Consider the following 15,460-nt stretch of genomic DNA (forward strand, 5'->3'; position numbering starts at 1 on the left):
TGGGAAGCTGTGCGAACAGCTCTGAGCACTCTTAGTGTGCTGTGGGCACTGTGAAATCTGGGAGAGCATGGACAGGAGCTGACCAGCAGTTTCTGGTTTCTCTCTGCAGAGTGCCAGCACCTGATCAGGTGGTGCTTATCCATGGACCCTGCAGACAGGCCATCCTTGGATGACCTTTTAGAACATTCTTGGGTGCAGAAGCCCCACCTGGCCCAGGAGACAGCAGAGATCCATCCCTCTGCACAGTAGAATCCAGGATGCCCGCAAGCAGCAGCTGCTCGTGTCTCGTGGCTCTCAAAGAATTCCCCAGAGCATTTCCCAGTGGCCCTGGCATGGAGCAGAGAGCACAGCCAAGGAGGTGCTTCCTCAGGTCCCCGGCGATTTGTGGAGGGAGCGGCTCAGGGCTCCCCATCCTATTGGAGAAATTGTGGCACAGTGCAGTGAAGTTGCCACAGAGTGGAAAAGGGGAAACATCCCCCTGCAGCTCAATGGCCTCGTGATGTCCCCGCGAGCCAAGGCACATCTGGCGTGTTCTTCTGGAGATCAGCGCAGAGCTGGAGAACGCCGTCCTCGAGCTGGCCACTGGCAGGGCAAAGCTGATGGGCTTTGGTTGCAGCCCCTTCCTAGAGGACACGCTCTGCACCCTGACGAAATCAAGATGAGTCCCCAGGCGGTGCAGGGGTGGGGGGATGCTCGTGCCTCCAGGCATGGCAGGGCTCAGCCTGGCCACGTGCCGGTGGTTCCCCGTGGGGTGGCAGTGGACAATATTAATCTTTCTGCCAACTGCTCAGCTGCTTTTTGGTGGGGCAGGGGATGGATGTTGTGGAAGGGGAGCTGGCTCCTGGCCTCACTGACAGCTTCTTCCTGCCAGCATGGCACAGGCTGGGGTGGGGGCATCCGGCCTGACATAAGCGTCCATCCGTGTGGATGGGGAGCAGCAGAGGGGGACGGGTTCTTTAGCCATGGCCCAGCTGCTCTGCTTTGCAGGCCCTTGAGGAAGGGGTGGGCATACAGGTGGGAAAGGTAGGGTTTTTCCCCACCACTGGAGAGATTTTAGTATCATAAAGAGCGGTCAGACCTTCCCCAGTCCTGTGAAACGGTGACAACCTTTGGTGCTTTTTCTTGTTTCCAGGTATTGTTTTGAAATGACTTTCATGCAATTGTTCTTTGTTTTTTCCAGAAAGATTGCAGCTTGTGTCCAGACCAGATGGAGAAGCACCGGTACCGTCCCTGGAGTGCATCCCATGCAGGTGCTACCCGGGGAGGGTCCACGGTGTGGATGTCCCCTGCAAAAGGATGAGGACCTTGTGTGGGATCGGCTCCTCTCCTGGCAGCAGGTCTCCAGAGGTGGGTACCCGGTTCCACAGCTCGGGTGGCAGAAGGGCTTAGGGCAAATGGCAGCAGGCACACGAGAATGTCGCTCTTGCAGCTGCTGAGGAGGTTGTTGTGCCATGCTTGAGCAGAAGAGGTGGAGCGTGTCCTGCCACGCTGCTCTCCTCTAACAAGGAGGGAATGGGCTGGGAGGTTTGGGCTCTGAGCACAGCCAGCAGCCTGGCCTGAGTATAGGCTATGGTGGGACAGGGGGGACAGGAGCCTGCTGCCACTGACCGTGGCTTTCTGGTTTCTGTCCCCAGGCTACCAGCAGCTCATGCCATGGAAACGGCACCGCTCGACCTGCCAGTCTGGGAGGGCTGGACGGCAGCGGGTGTTCATTTGCTGCCAAAAATAAATCATTCATGTTACTAACATCATCATCATCATCGGAGCATTTCTTTCATCCTTTTTTCAAGCTTTTGGCCTCCCTTCTTCCACCGAAATCTCTTTGCCTCTTTCCTCATCCACTTGGTGGAATTGGTGGGGGGGGTTTAAGTAACACAAAAAGTTCAGCAACAATTCCTGTTGCCAACCGCAGCAGTCTCTTCAAGAACCTGGAGTTGGTAGCCAGGCCCACATTTCACTTGGAAAGGGGAGTGGTTTGCAGGGACAAAGATGTCCCTCTGCTGCAAAAGCAGGGAGGAAATCAGAAGCAGCAAAATGCAATTTCAGCTCTACCCCCGCCCAAAGTTGTCTGCATCTTTGCCCTCCACTCCAAAATAGGCAGGCAAGGCTGGACTTGAACAAGGTTCAAGTCCTTCATGGTCCCTTGGCATTAAAGGGATCAAGTAAAACTCTCGTATGCAGTAATTGGAGTACAGCTACTGTAGGGATAAAGGAAATGTTGGGAGCTGGGACATCCTTCTTGTCTCCTTTGTCTCCCCAGGTGTTGTAGCCTGGATAGCTGTTAAGATGGTTGCAGGTAAAGGAGCAGCAAGGGCCTTTGTATGGGATCCACGGAGATGTTTATTTCAGCCACTGCGTGGATAGTCCAGGGTCAGAGGCAAAGACAAAGGGGAACGTCGGGGTGAGGGTCCAGGTTGAAGCAGATGGGTGTCCTGGGCAGGGGGAGCATCAGGGAGCACTTACCAGGGGACATGGGGGTGGCACAAAGGTGGGGTTAGGGCATGGGAGCCAACAGGGAAACAGGGTGGGAGTGACCGAAAAACTGAGAGACAGGGAGAGGGCAGGGGGCTGGCCCAGGGAACAGAACAGGGCTACATTGGCATGACAGAACAGGGCTTGCTATGAGAGAAGCCTCTCGTGTCTTCCTAACTAGGGAATGCCTTCTAGGGTCTCCACAGTGGGGTGTTTTGGGTTCAGTTTGAGTTTGGGTGGAGATACTGCTTTAGTGTAGTGGTTTTGGATTGTTAATTTGAACGTTTTTAGTTGTGAGATAGGATTAGGAGGAAGATAAAACAGGCTTAGCTTTAAATAATACAAAGACAAACTTTATTACCAGAAACTATAGGGGAAAAAAGAAGAAGAAAAATTAGAATAAAACTTCAGACTACTCTTCTTCTTTCCACACATTTGTTTTTTTTGCATTGACAGCATACAAAGAACAACTCAGTTAGTTTACCATTTCTAAAATAGTCATTTACTTGTTTCTTTCAGAGAGGAGATTCTTCAGCCTATAGAGATTTTTTCATAAGAAACCATTTGTAAGTGGTCTTGCTGTTCTAGTGTTTAGCCGTCAGGGAGGATAGAGATCTGGTTATTATGTAATATTTTTTTTCTCAACTAACATTTTAATTCATAACTAATACTGAGGACCATATCAACTTATGAGGCACACTTAAAGGATTATAATAGTTGAAACAAAAGCTTACTCCACTTTTAAAAATAGAGGGTGTTTTTCTTCTTCTTCCCTAGGGAGAAGCAGGGGTTTTTTCACTATTTAAACCTAGGGCACTTACAGCAATTTTAACATTGGTTTATTTTAACACCAACGCTTCTTCTTACATCTAGAGTTAGAATCTTTAATCCACCCCATATTTTTTATGTGTTATAGGGAAACAACGGATTCTTTTCTATAGCATAAAAAAAAGGGAAGAATTTCAGTCTATGTCTTCCTTCCCTCAGCTGAGACTTGACTCTTCTCATACTTTGATTTTGGTGTTTTTTGTGCTGTTTTTGTACATATTATCATTTTGGTTCTCTGTTTTTTTTTCCACAGGACAGAGAATAAAGTATTTGTAAAGTCATATTTTGGGCAGTGAAAAAGTTAATATTTTGCCGGGGCAGGAGAGGGTTCTGTGATTGTTTTTAGGTGGGGCGGCCGGAGCTCTTTACCATAAGGAGCCTTCTAAGGCCGCGCCGGGGCCGGGCTTGGATTGTAGGGCCCGGCCAGAAAGCGGAGATGAGTTTTTTGGTTGTAAGGTTGTTTTTTGGCGTTTGCTGTATGTAGTGTTAGTGGTGGGCTGGTGGTTTTCCTTTTCCTTTTGCCAGCAGCCGAGGTTGGGGCCCTTGCCAGATCGGGGCCCAGCTGTCTCTCCCCCAGGCCGTGTGGGCAGTGAGGCAGGCCTTTTTTCCACCTTTATCTCTTACTGTTCACTTCCTCTTGCTGGAAACGGGATTGTTGGAACACTTTAGAGGAGACGGCTTATCCATAGTGTTCTGTTTTAAATTGTCTAAAACCGTGTGAGACAGATGGCTTCACATAGGAACATCCCCAGGGCTGCTGAGGGGAAGGCACCACTTTATTTGTTGTGAAGAGAAGTAATCAAAATCCGCAACCAACAAGCTGCAAGGCAGAACGGAGTGGGAATTACAGAAATAAAGGCCTTGAAAAGCAGCTTAGGAAAGCGGCTACTTCCTAGACAGTGCCAAACCCTCCGACCTGGCCTGGCCGGGCCCAGGGCTGGCTGCCCTTGGGAAGGGAAGGGAAAGGGATGGAGCTGGGGTGGGGGCTCTGTGGCCATGGAAACGAGAGAACCACGGGCCAGCGCGTCACAAAGGGGCAGCCCCGCAAGGGGCTGTGAAGGTTGTGGTTGACACGGACACAGTGGCAGGAGACACGTCTGGCTCTGCCTGTCTGTGCCGACTGCTGGCGATTGGAGTCACCCCACCTTGTTCTAGGGCTGGGGACCGGGCTCCTATCGCCGTCTGCTCCGAGACAGTTCCCAAATTCAACCCCAGGTACTTCTGCGAGACAGAAGCACGGGTTCAAAGATGGATTTTACTGGAAAAGGAAAGACCACGGAAGGAAAAGGTGAGGATAGAAAGGAGCTGAAAGGCCCGAGTCAAATGGAGACAAATTCCACCAGATTTCCGGGAAAATTGGTCCATGGTGGTCAGTTCTGGCTCTGTGTCAGAGTTGGTGGCTGTGAGCTACAGGTGATCTTGCCAGGACAGCCCTGGCATCACAACATTTTCTCATTAGCTTACTCATTATGTTTTGTCATTAGCGTCCTCTTCTTTTCACAGTAGCCAAATCACTCAAACTTTCAGTCAGGACAGGGACTGTGGCCACAGCTGACCACAAACTGGACACGGTCATGAGACGCAAGTTCTGTTCCTTTGTTTGCCACCAATGTCAGGTCTCACAACAGATAAATTTCCTGTTCTTCCTCTGCTTGCTAATTGGGTCTAACACTGAGAATGATATTAAGGTGCTATGAAAACGCCAGCAAGTCCTGCCTGCTTGCTGAGAGCTCTTTGTAGTTTGCAGAAACAGCAGTCACAGCTGTGTGGGTCTTTATTGGGTGTTCACAGAAGCCACACTAGAGAAGGAGTTTTTTTCCCCTCTTCCCATTGGAGCCATCCAACTTTCTGTTCAGCCATGGTAACTCAATAGTGTTCAGAGGAATAGTTCACAGGCTAGGTCCTTGAGAAATGAAACCTAAGAAATTTTCTCCAAAGTTCAAGAATCCTGCAAATGCCCCACCCATTAGACGTGTTTATGATAAAGATGGGACTTCACCTAAATGAGTTCATCCCTTGTGAGGCTGGCTCAGCCTCCCACAGAGGTAAGGTGGGAGCTGGGCCGCTCTCTGGTGGGAGGAAGGGTCTTGTGCCAGCCTGGAGAGCCTGTGCACATTGCCAGGGAGCAGTTGTGCCCTGCAGGTGCCCCCTGCCATGAGCTGTGCTGCTGCCAGTGCCCCGTGGAGCTGTAGGGCTGCTGAGCTGTGGGGCAGGGAGAGGAGCAGGAGGCTGCATGTGCAGCTGAGCCATTGCTGGGAAGCACAGGGCTCTGGGCTCCCTGCTGTCCCAGAGCAGCCTAGAGGCCAGGAAGTTCCCCTGGGAGCTCTGTGGAAGTGGCTCAGGGTGTGATCCTGTGGCCTGCCTCAGGTGGCTGCTGTCAGGTGCATGTTTCCCTGTGCAGCTAGTTTCCAGGAAAGTTTCCAGGAAATGTCTTCTATGAAATATGGAGCTTCAGATGCTTTAGGTTTGCATTGCAGCCTCTGTTACAGTTTTATATCTCTACTTTCCAGGCCTGACTGGCTACCCTCTTGCCAAGAAGTTTTCCCTGGCAAATCCTTCTATGCTCCTTCCCTCCAAGCCATTGCCTCCCATCCAGAAGGACTCTCCTTCCACCAAGCCAAGCACGGTGTCCAGAGGAGAGCACGGGACTGGGAAAAACGGCACCGGCTGCGAGGATAAAATTAGAAATAACAGGGAGCTGAGTTCAGAAGGAAAAGAACAGATGGTAAGGAGACCGAGCTAAGTCCTGTGTGATAGATTTTCACTTTCTGCACTGTAAGCAGAGCTCAGAGAGCTTTTCCTGTGGTGTGAGCACATGGAACCAGCTGGGCCAAGGAAGAGCTCAGCTGGACACTGCACTTCTGGGAAGTGTCTGAGAACACGCTGCCTTTGCAATGGGTGTGTAGTGCAAACTTCACATCCTCAGCATGCATCAATGGCAGGAGAAGTCTTTGAATGGTTTCTGGGCTCTGTCATAATTCCTTGTCTGACTTATGACTGAGAAAAGCCCAAGAATCAGGCCAAGCTGCTTATGCTGTCCAATCTGGCCAAGCAAGCATGTTAGATTTTATAACCTACATGTATTTTTGAACCATGGCTGTGTCAGGGATATGTATTCCATCAGCTGTGTCTGCTTGCTAAGGAAAAAAGTAGTTTGCTGGAACAGGCAGTGCTACAAAGTCAGTTCCAGGTGGTCTCAGCTTTTGAGTTGTACAGCCATGGCCTTGTACACAGTTGTCTCTGATGCTATTTCTAGATTTCGTCAGCTTCTGGGCAGCTGTGTGCTCTGGCATGGCTTTGTCCAGAGGGAAGGGATGGGAGGTGGCCATGGGGAGAGCAGCTCAAAGCCCAGGCACACAATTTCCTTTGCAGCAGGGCCAGCACCTGCAGTTGTTTTGGGTTTACCATGGGGTGCAGGAGGAGGCAAATGAGCAACAGCATTGGCAAACAGAATGTCCAATCAAAGGCTGATGTACTTGATTCCAGCCTTGCTGAGGAAGGGCCCAATGTATTCCTGACAGGATCTAATCCTTCCACTGCAGTTCAAACAGGTCCTGATTTGGCCCTTTAGTTGTGCCAGAAATGATGGGATACTGAGGAAGGGCGTTCATCTGTCTCCACTGCCTCCACCTCCCTTCCTGGCCATGGCATGGGGGCCCTGGAGAAATTTGGGCAGGCAGAGACCTTCCAGAGAGCAGCAGGGCAGGGAGCTCTGCTGAACTTCCTAAATGCCAGTGAGCCTGAGATGATGGAGGTGTGGGAGCTGGAGAGCACGGAGCATCGCGAGAGCTCAGCAGCTTCTGGGCTGAAAGGCTGCTGGGCAACTGTAAGAGGGAAGGGCAGCAGCAGAAGAATTGAGGGGCTTGAGAAAAGCAGGTTCTGACATCCTGCAGAATGGCTTTGTGGGGACTTGGCTGGAGATCAGCACTGGCTGTGAGGTGCCTAAGAGGCAGGGAGAGAACAGTGATCTGAACCTGTTCCCATACCATCCAAAAGGCCAGTGGAGGCCGTGGCACCGCAGAACAACTTGATACCAAACATGTGGATTCCAGCTGGGATCATAGCCACACTTGCAGTGAACTGAGCCCAAGGAGAGAGTTGGCAAGTCTAGGGCATGAGCACGCCCTCACCACTTGCCTTTTCATTCCCCATGCTAGGCCAAGCTACTCCAGCAGTTTGACTGGTCTTTCCCTGCCAGGTCCCAGTTTAAAGCATGGCTAAATGTCTTCAGCCATCAGTGAGGAAGGGCTGAATGCTTCATCTGAGCACTTTGTACCACTCTTTCCAGGCATCCTTGCTGTATCCCAGAGGTGGGGATATGAAGAAGGGGTCATTGGGACTGCCTTTGATCCCCCCTATACCCAAGGCAGTCAGTCCCCGTGTTGGCAGTGCTGCAGGGTCTCTGCGCAGCTCTGTGCAGCTGGATGTCCAAGAGTCCCAGGAGATGAGGTAAGCCAAGGTGTCTGCTGCTCCACTCTGCTGTTCAGCTCCCTCTTGCCATCTTGTGAGGTTCCTTTGCACAGTCAGCTGTCTCCCATGTATTTAGGCAAACCTCTGTGTATTCACCATTTGGCCCATCCGTGATGATCCAGCTCCATGTCAAACCCCACACCATGTGTCCCAAGAGCAGAGGTGGTGGTGGTGGGGAAGAGGAGGCAGGGCTTAAAAGCATCTGAAGATGGGTCCTCTGCTGGGCTTGGTATTGATTCCCTCTGTAATGTTTGTGGTGTCATTTGGGAGCTGTATTGCACAGCTCTGGATCCTGCAGATCTTTGAATACTGTGATCCTTGACTGGCAACTTCAGCCCTGGAAAACTCTGTTTGGCCAAATATTGGATGCTGGAGGGGTGTCTCTGTCTTTACGTGCTGCTTCTGTAAATGTCAGGCATAATTTCTCTGTGCCTGGGACGGCGCTGTGAAATGAGAACCCAGCTATATTTTCCGGGTATAGATGTAAAATCCTATCAATGTTTAATATTTAGGTCTGGGATTAAAACAGAGAGGGCAAGGAGGTAGAGAAGAGCTATAGTACTGTACCTGATGGGAAGATATTGGCTTGAATATATATGAGAAAATGTAGCTGTCAATGTAGCTTATCTGAAGGACAGCAATAATGAAGGAGTCACAAAAATGTCATTCCAACTGGAAAGCTTTGGTAGTGCATTGAAAGTGCAATGTGAATACCCTTGCCTAGCAGTTGAGTTGGTAAAAGGCTTTTCCTTCTTGAGACAGCCATGAGGTGGAATATCCTTCTCAGGATACTGCCGTGTTCGGACCACATGTAGCACGAGACTGGTACCAGTGAAAGCCACAAGCAGGCAAAGTCAAGCTTTGTCAGCAGAACCAAAGTAGCTGCCCTCCATGCAGACTCGTGTCTCAGCTTAGCAGCTCCTGCTGCTTGAGGGAGGCTGTAGGAGCCCCTTGGCTCCAAAAGGAAAGTCAGCAGAATTGGGGAGTTATGGTGCAAGTTGAGGAATGACTGCTGAGTTTCAGCTGGAGCTTGGCCAGCTCTGCCTGGCTGCAGCAACTGAATGCTTAAGGACAATTAATGAGCTTTGCATCTTGTTGGCTTGATGTGTTGCATTTTCTTCTTCATCAGAGGCACCAAGCAAGGAAGGATTGCTACACCTGTTCCTTCCCTTCTCTTTCTCCCTCCTCATATGTTCTTGTGTTTTCCATTTTCTCAAGGCCACGATCAAGCAGCAGCATCAGAGTGAAGAAGTCTGAACATGCAGGTAGGTACAGGGCATGTCTGTCTTAAAATTACTACTAGAACCTTGAATTAGAGGTGATATTTTGAAAGCTTTGTTAAAAATCATTCTTTTAAAAATTTCTTTAAACTGATTTGAATTATTTGATGGGCTCAGTGGACTATCCCAGAGCCCAGTCACTGGGAGTGTGCTGCAGTGGTGTAGTGAAAATTCCTGTATTGTGAATCTTGAGTGGCAAGAGCTGGATTGGGACCTTGGGGCCCTGGAAGTGCAGTGCAGGAAAAGTCCATCCAGCACACGCCTTTTATCTCCATGCAGTCTTTCTCATGTCAGAATTAGCAGAGAAGAAGAAGGCATTTATCAGGAAATTAGAAATCCTCTCAATCCATCCTCCTGCCCTTGAAGGAGATAACATTTCCTTGAGGCAGATTCTGAACTGAAACCTTTGACATCTGAAAGAGAGTCATGGACTATCAAAGCCATTGCCTGGTTTTGCTCTGGGAGAAAGAGGGGAAACCTTCTGTGAGAGAAAGTCCTTTTGAATTTTCCAGTTATGGAGATGGAAACTTCCAAAGGGATGCAGCCTATGCAGGGTCTGAGTTTGTCGTCCTATGACAGCACAAGCCCAGAGCCACCTGTGGAATGTTCACAATGACAAATCTCTTGCCCCACTGCCTCTGCCTGTGTCAGTGTTGCAGGCTGAGGCTGGGGGAGGAGATGCCTTCTGCCTTGTCCCTCTGTCCCTGCCTTGCCTGATCCCTGACAAGTAGAATTGTGCCAGACAAACTGCGGTCTCTGGTGCATCTGTGCCAGCCAATGCCTTTGAGTTGAAAGCCTCCATCAATGCCTGTTGTTGTTGTTCCTTTGCCATTTTGGAGCATGTCACGATAGGAGAGATGAAATTTGAAGACATAATTAGCTGATGAAGAAAGCAGATGAGATTTCCAGGTCCCTTTGCTCTGGGTTATTTCTGAGAAATCCTGGGTTTTGTCCCTTTGGAATGACTCCTTAATTGGTGATATGCAGCTGGAATGCTTAATGCAGCTAGGGAGAAGTATTGCTCAGTAAGTAAGGTGATGTTTTTGCTGGATTCATTTTGGACTAGAAATGTGCAATTTCATGAAATATTACCTGTTGTGCTTTCATAAATTGACCTGTACATTCTCTATGGATAAATAAAAGATTTGTTTAAGGATGTTCTTCTTTTTATGATCTGCCGTCTTCCATTTCCATCAAGGAAAGTTTGAATTGCTTTTAACTGCCATGATAAGAAATGTTTTGATGCAGGTCTTGTTTATACTGGATTTGGGTGTGTCTGCAGGAAAGAAAGCAGGGAATAAAACCCACGGGACAAGTATTTGAGCAGAAGTGGAACGTTTGAAAGCTAATTTGTTCCCTAAAGATTTGGGCTCCTTGAATACTGAGGATATGTAATGGGGAGCGCAAAGCTTCCTTTACTTGTAACATGGGGTGCCATTGTTCTTGTACCATCACTTCCTTTGTTGTAAAGCGAAATAAAAGCAACCAAGAAAACCCAACCCAGAACCGAGTGGGACTTAGAGAAACAAAGGCCCTGAAAACTAGCATCTGAAAACAACTACTTCCTAGGTGTAATTGTCAAATACTTGTGATCACTGTGGTTTGCCAACTGTTTGGAAGGAAAGGGATCCCAAAGTACTTGATGGGCAATGAGTAATACATAAGGAAAGGAGTAGAAGCTCTCTCTCCTGGCTTGCCAGCTCCATACCGTTCAGAGGAATTACAGTGATGGTAGTTTCATGGAAAAAACATCAACAACAACAAAAAACCACAAAGTGATTTTCTGATTAATTCAAAACTCCCGTGTATTCCTCATCAATTAGATGATTGTTTGTAAAGGTGGGAGTTCACCTAACTCACTTTTTCCCTCGTGAGCCTGGCTCAGCCTCCCGCAGAGGTAAGGTGGGAGCTGGGCCACTCTCTGGTGGGAGGAAGGGTCTTGTGCCAGCCTGGAGAGCCTGTGCACATTGCCAGGGAGCAGTTGTGCCCTGCAGGTGCCCCCTGCCATGAGCTGTGCTGCTGCCAGTGCCCCGTGGAGCTGTGGGGCTGCTGAGCTGTGGGGCAGGGAGAGGAGCAGGAGGCTGCATGTGCAGCTGAGCCATTGCTGGGAAGCACAGGGCTCTGGGCTCCCTGCTGTCCCAGGGCAGCCCAGCGGCCAGGGAGTTCCCCTGGGAGATCTGTGGAAGTGGCTCAGGGTATCCTGTGGCCTGCCTCAGGTGGCTGCTGTCAGGTGCATGTTTCCCTGTGCAGCAAGTTTCCAGGAAAGTTTCCAGGAAATGTGTCCCATGAAACATGGAGCTTCTGATGTTTTAGGTTTACATTGCAGCCTCTGTTACATTTTGTTTTCCCACTTTGCAGGCCTGAGTGGTGACTTTATTGCCGAGAATCTTTCTGGGTCACCTCCCTCTATGCTCCTTCCCTCCAAGCCGTTGCCTCCCATCCGGAAGGGCTCTCCTTCCTGCAAGCCAATCATAATGTGCAGTGGAGAGGAAGAGAAAGGGAAAGATGGCACTGGCTACAAAGATATCAGTAGAAACAGTGCGGAGCTGAGTTCAGAGGGAAAAGGGAGTGAGGTAAGGATACCAAGCTAAGTCCTGTGTGATAGATTTTCAGTTTCTGCACTGTAGTGATTCCTAGAGAGGCTGATCTGGAAGAGAGACCACGCATAGTTAAAGGAATACAGTAGGTGATAATTAAGAGGCCTTAAAAGGATACACCTTGGGCAGTACAAGAGCCTGGCCCGGGCTACACCCAGGAGGGATCCAAGATGGATCCCGCTCATGAGTTTTTACACTTTTATAACCTTTGGTCAACTTATATAGTAGGGGTTAATTGTCCAGTTACAGCTTCAGGTCACCAAGTCCCATCCTTCTGGTCCACTCCCGGTGCTTTCCCATTGTTTATGATTTTTGGGTAATGGTTGTCCTTGATTCTTAAGCTGGAAAAAGATTGCTGTGTCTAACTGCCCTGAGAAGAGAACCTACCAACACTTAATACGAAGTTCAGAGTCCCACACCAAGTCAGCACAGAATCTGAGGAAAGTGAAAGCTAAAACTTAAAGCATCAACAGGAGGGAGTCTGAGAGCTTTTCCTGTGGGCTAAGCCCATGGAGGCAGCTCAGCCAAGGAAGAGCTCAGCTGGACACTGCACTTCAGGCTGTCTTTGCAATGAGTGTGTAGTGCAGACTTCACAATCCTCAGCATGTACCAATAGCAGGAGAGGTCTTTGAATGGTTTCTGGGTTCTGTCATGGCTTTTCCTCTGTCATATGGCTGAGAAAACACCAAAAGCAAGTCAGGGCAGCAAAAGTTGCCCAAAAGGGAAACCATCCTTCTGCATTTAGTAACGTAAGGGTAACTTTGAACCATGTCTAAGCCTTGGTGTTTTTATTCTGTCAACTCTGGCTGGCTGGGAAGGAAGAAGTTGTTTGCTAGAACAGGCGGTGCTACAAAGTCAGTTCCAGGTGGTCTCAGCTTTTGAGTTGTACAGCCATGGCCTTCTACACAGTTGTCTCTGATGCTATTTCTAGATTTCGTCAGCTTCTGGGCAGCTGTGTGCTCTGGCATGGCTTTGTCCAGAGGGAAGGGATGGGAGGTGGCCATGGGGAGAGCAGCTCAAAGCCCAGGCACACGATTGCCTTTGCAGCAGGGCCAGCACCTGCAGTTGTTTTGGGTTTGCCATGGGGTGCAGGAGGAGGCAAATGAGCAACAGCATTGGCAAACAGAATGTCCAATCAAAGGCTGATGTACTTGATTCCAGCCTTGCTGAGGAAGGGCCCAATGTATTCCTGACAGGATCTAATCCTTCCACTGCAGTTCAAACAGGTCCTGATTTGGCCCTTTAGTTGTGCCAGAAATGATGGGATACTGAGGAAGGGCGTTCATCTGTCTCCACTGCCTCCACCTCCCTTCCTGGCCATGGCATGGGGGCCCTGGAGAAATTTGGGCAGGCAGAGACCTTCCAGAGAGCAGCAGGGCAGGGAGCTCTGCTGAACTTCCTAAATGCCAGTGAGCCTGAGATGATGGAGGTGTGGGAGCTGGAGAGCACGGAGCATCGCGAGAGCTCAGCAGCTTCTGGGCTGAAAGGCTGCTGGGCAACTGTAAGAGGGAAGGGCAGCAGCAGAAGAATTGAGGGGCTTGAGAAAAGCAGGTTCTGACATCCTGCAGAATGGCTTTGTGGGGACTTGGCTGGAGATCAGCACTGGCTGTGAGGTGCCTAAGAGGCAGGGAGAGAACAGTGATCTGAACCTGTTCCCATACCATCCCAAAGGCCAGTAGAGGCCGTGGCACTGCAGAACATGGTGATACCAAACATGTGGATTCCAGCTGGGATCATAGCCACACTTGCAGTGAACTGAGCCCAAGGAGAGAGTTGGCAAGTCTAGGGCATGAGCACGCCCTCGCCACTTGCCTTTTCATTCCCCATGCTAGGCCAAGCTACTCCAGCAGTTTGACTGGTCTTTCCCTGCCAGGTCCCAGTTAAAAGCATGGCTAAATTTCTTCAGCCATCAGTGAGGAAGGGCTGAATGCTTCATCTGAGCACTCTGTACCACTCTTTCCAGGCATCCTTGCTGTATCCCAGAGGTGGGGATATGAAGAAGGGGTCATTGGGACTGCCTTTGATCCCCCCTATACCCAAGGCAGTCAGTCCCAGTGTTGGCAGTGCTGCAGGGTCTCTGCTCAGCTCTGTGCAGCTGGATGTCCAAGAGTCCCAGGAGATGAGGTAAGCCAAGGTGTCTGCTGCTCCACTCTGCTGTTCAGCTCCCTCTTGCCATCTTGTGAGGTTCCTTTGCACAGTCAGCTGTCTCCCATGTATTTAGGCAAACCTCTGTGTATTCACCATTTGGCCCATCCGTGATGATCCAGCTCCATGTCAAACCCCACACCATGTGTCCCAAGAGCAGAGGTGGTGGTGGTGGGGAAGAGGAGGCAGGGCTTAAAAGCATCTGAAGATGGGTCCTCTGCTGGGCTTGGTATTGATTCCCTCTGTAATGTTTGTGGTGTCATTTGGGAGCTGTATTGCATGCCTCTGGATCCTGCAGATCTTTGAATACTGTGATCCTTGACTGGCAACTTCAGCACCGGAAAACTCTGTTTGGCCAAATATTGGATGCTGGAGGGGTGTCTCTGTCTTTACGTGCTGCTTCTGTAAATGTCAGGCATAATTTCTCTGTGCCTGGGACGACACTGTGAATTGAGAACCCAGCTATATTTTCTGGGTATAGATGTAAAATCCTATCAATGTTTAATATTTAGGTCTGGGATTAAAACAGAGAGGGCAAGGAGGTAGAGAAGAGCTATAGTACTGTACCTGATGGGAAGATATTGGCTTGTATATATGTGAGAAAATGTAGCTGTCAATGTAGCTTATCTGAAGGACAGCAATAATGAAGGAGTCACAAAAATGTCATTCCAACTGGAAAGCTTTGGTAGTGCATTGAAAGTGCAATGTGAATACCCTTGCCTAGCAGTTGAGTTGGAAAAAGGCTTTTCCTTCTTGAGACAGCCATGAGGTGGAATATCCTTCTCAGGATACTGCCGTGTTCGGACCACATGTAGCACGAGACTGGTACCAGTGAAAGCCACAAGCAGGCAAAGTCAAGCTTTGTCAGCAGAACCAAAGTAGCTGCCCTCCATGCAGACTCGTGTCTCAGCTTAGCAGCTCCTGCTGCTTGAGGGAGGCTGTAGGAGCCCCTTGGCTCCAAAAGGAAAGTCAGCAGAACTGGGGAGTTATGATGCAAGTTGAGGAATTACTGCTGAGTTTCAGCTGGAGCTTGGCCAGCTCTGCCTGGCTGCAGCAACTGAATGCTTAAGGACAATTAATGAGCTTTGCATCTTGTTGGCTTGATGTGTTGCATTTTCTCCTTCATCAGAGGGACCAAGCAAGGAAGGATTGCTACACCTGTTCCTTCCCTTCTCTTTCTCCCTCCTCATATGTTCTTGTGTTTTCCATTTTCTCCAGGCCACGATCAAGCAGCAGCATCAAAGAGAAGAAGTCTGAACATGCATGTAGGTACAGGGCATGTCTGTCTTAAAATGACTATTGGAATCTAGACTCGGAGGTGACCTTTTGAAAGGTTTATTAAACACCATTCCTTTCAGAATTTCTTTAAATTTGTTTCACTCCTTGATGGGCTCAGTGGACTCTCCTGGAGTGCAGTCACTGGGAGTGTGCTGTAGTGGTGCAGTGAGAATTCCTGCATTGTGAATTCTTGAGTGGGAGGAGCTGCAGTGGGACCTTGGGATCCTGGAAGTGCAGTGCAGGAAACAGAAGCATTCGTCTCCATCCTTCACATGCCTTTTATCTCCATGCAGTGTTTCTCATGTCACAATTTGTAGAAAAAAATTATGCATTTTTCTGGAAATTAGAAATATTCCCACTCATTTCTCTTGCCCAGTAAAGTGAAAAAAC

At 49.3% G+C, this 15,460-nt stretch overlaps 1 protein-coding gene across 1 annotated transcript in view; it reads left to right on the forward strand.

Moving 5' to 3' along the window:
* Positions 1–12,109, forward strand: part of LOC134042017 (serine/threonine-protein kinase pim-1-like) — a 50,993-nt gene extending 38,884 nt beyond the window's left edge. The window contains exons 6-8 of the mRNA XM_062489091.1: positions 110–228; positions 11,477–11,623; positions 12,026–12,109. Of these exons, the coding sequence (XP_062345075.1) occupies positions 110–228; positions 11,477–11,623; positions 12,026–12,109 (350 nt within the window). The remainder of the gene's footprint in view (positions 1–109; positions 229–11,476; positions 11,624–12,025) is intronic.
* The last annotated feature ends 3,351 nt before the right edge of the window (positions 12,110–15,460 follow it).

The sequence above is a fragment of the Cinclus cinclus genome, chromosome 3 (genome assembly GCF_963662255.1).
Source record: "Cinclus cinclus chromosome 3, bCinCin1.1, whole genome shotgun sequence".
Classification (NCBI taxonomy): domain Eukaryota; kingdom Metazoa; phylum Chordata; class Aves; order Passeriformes; family Cinclidae; genus Cinclus; species Cinclus cinclus.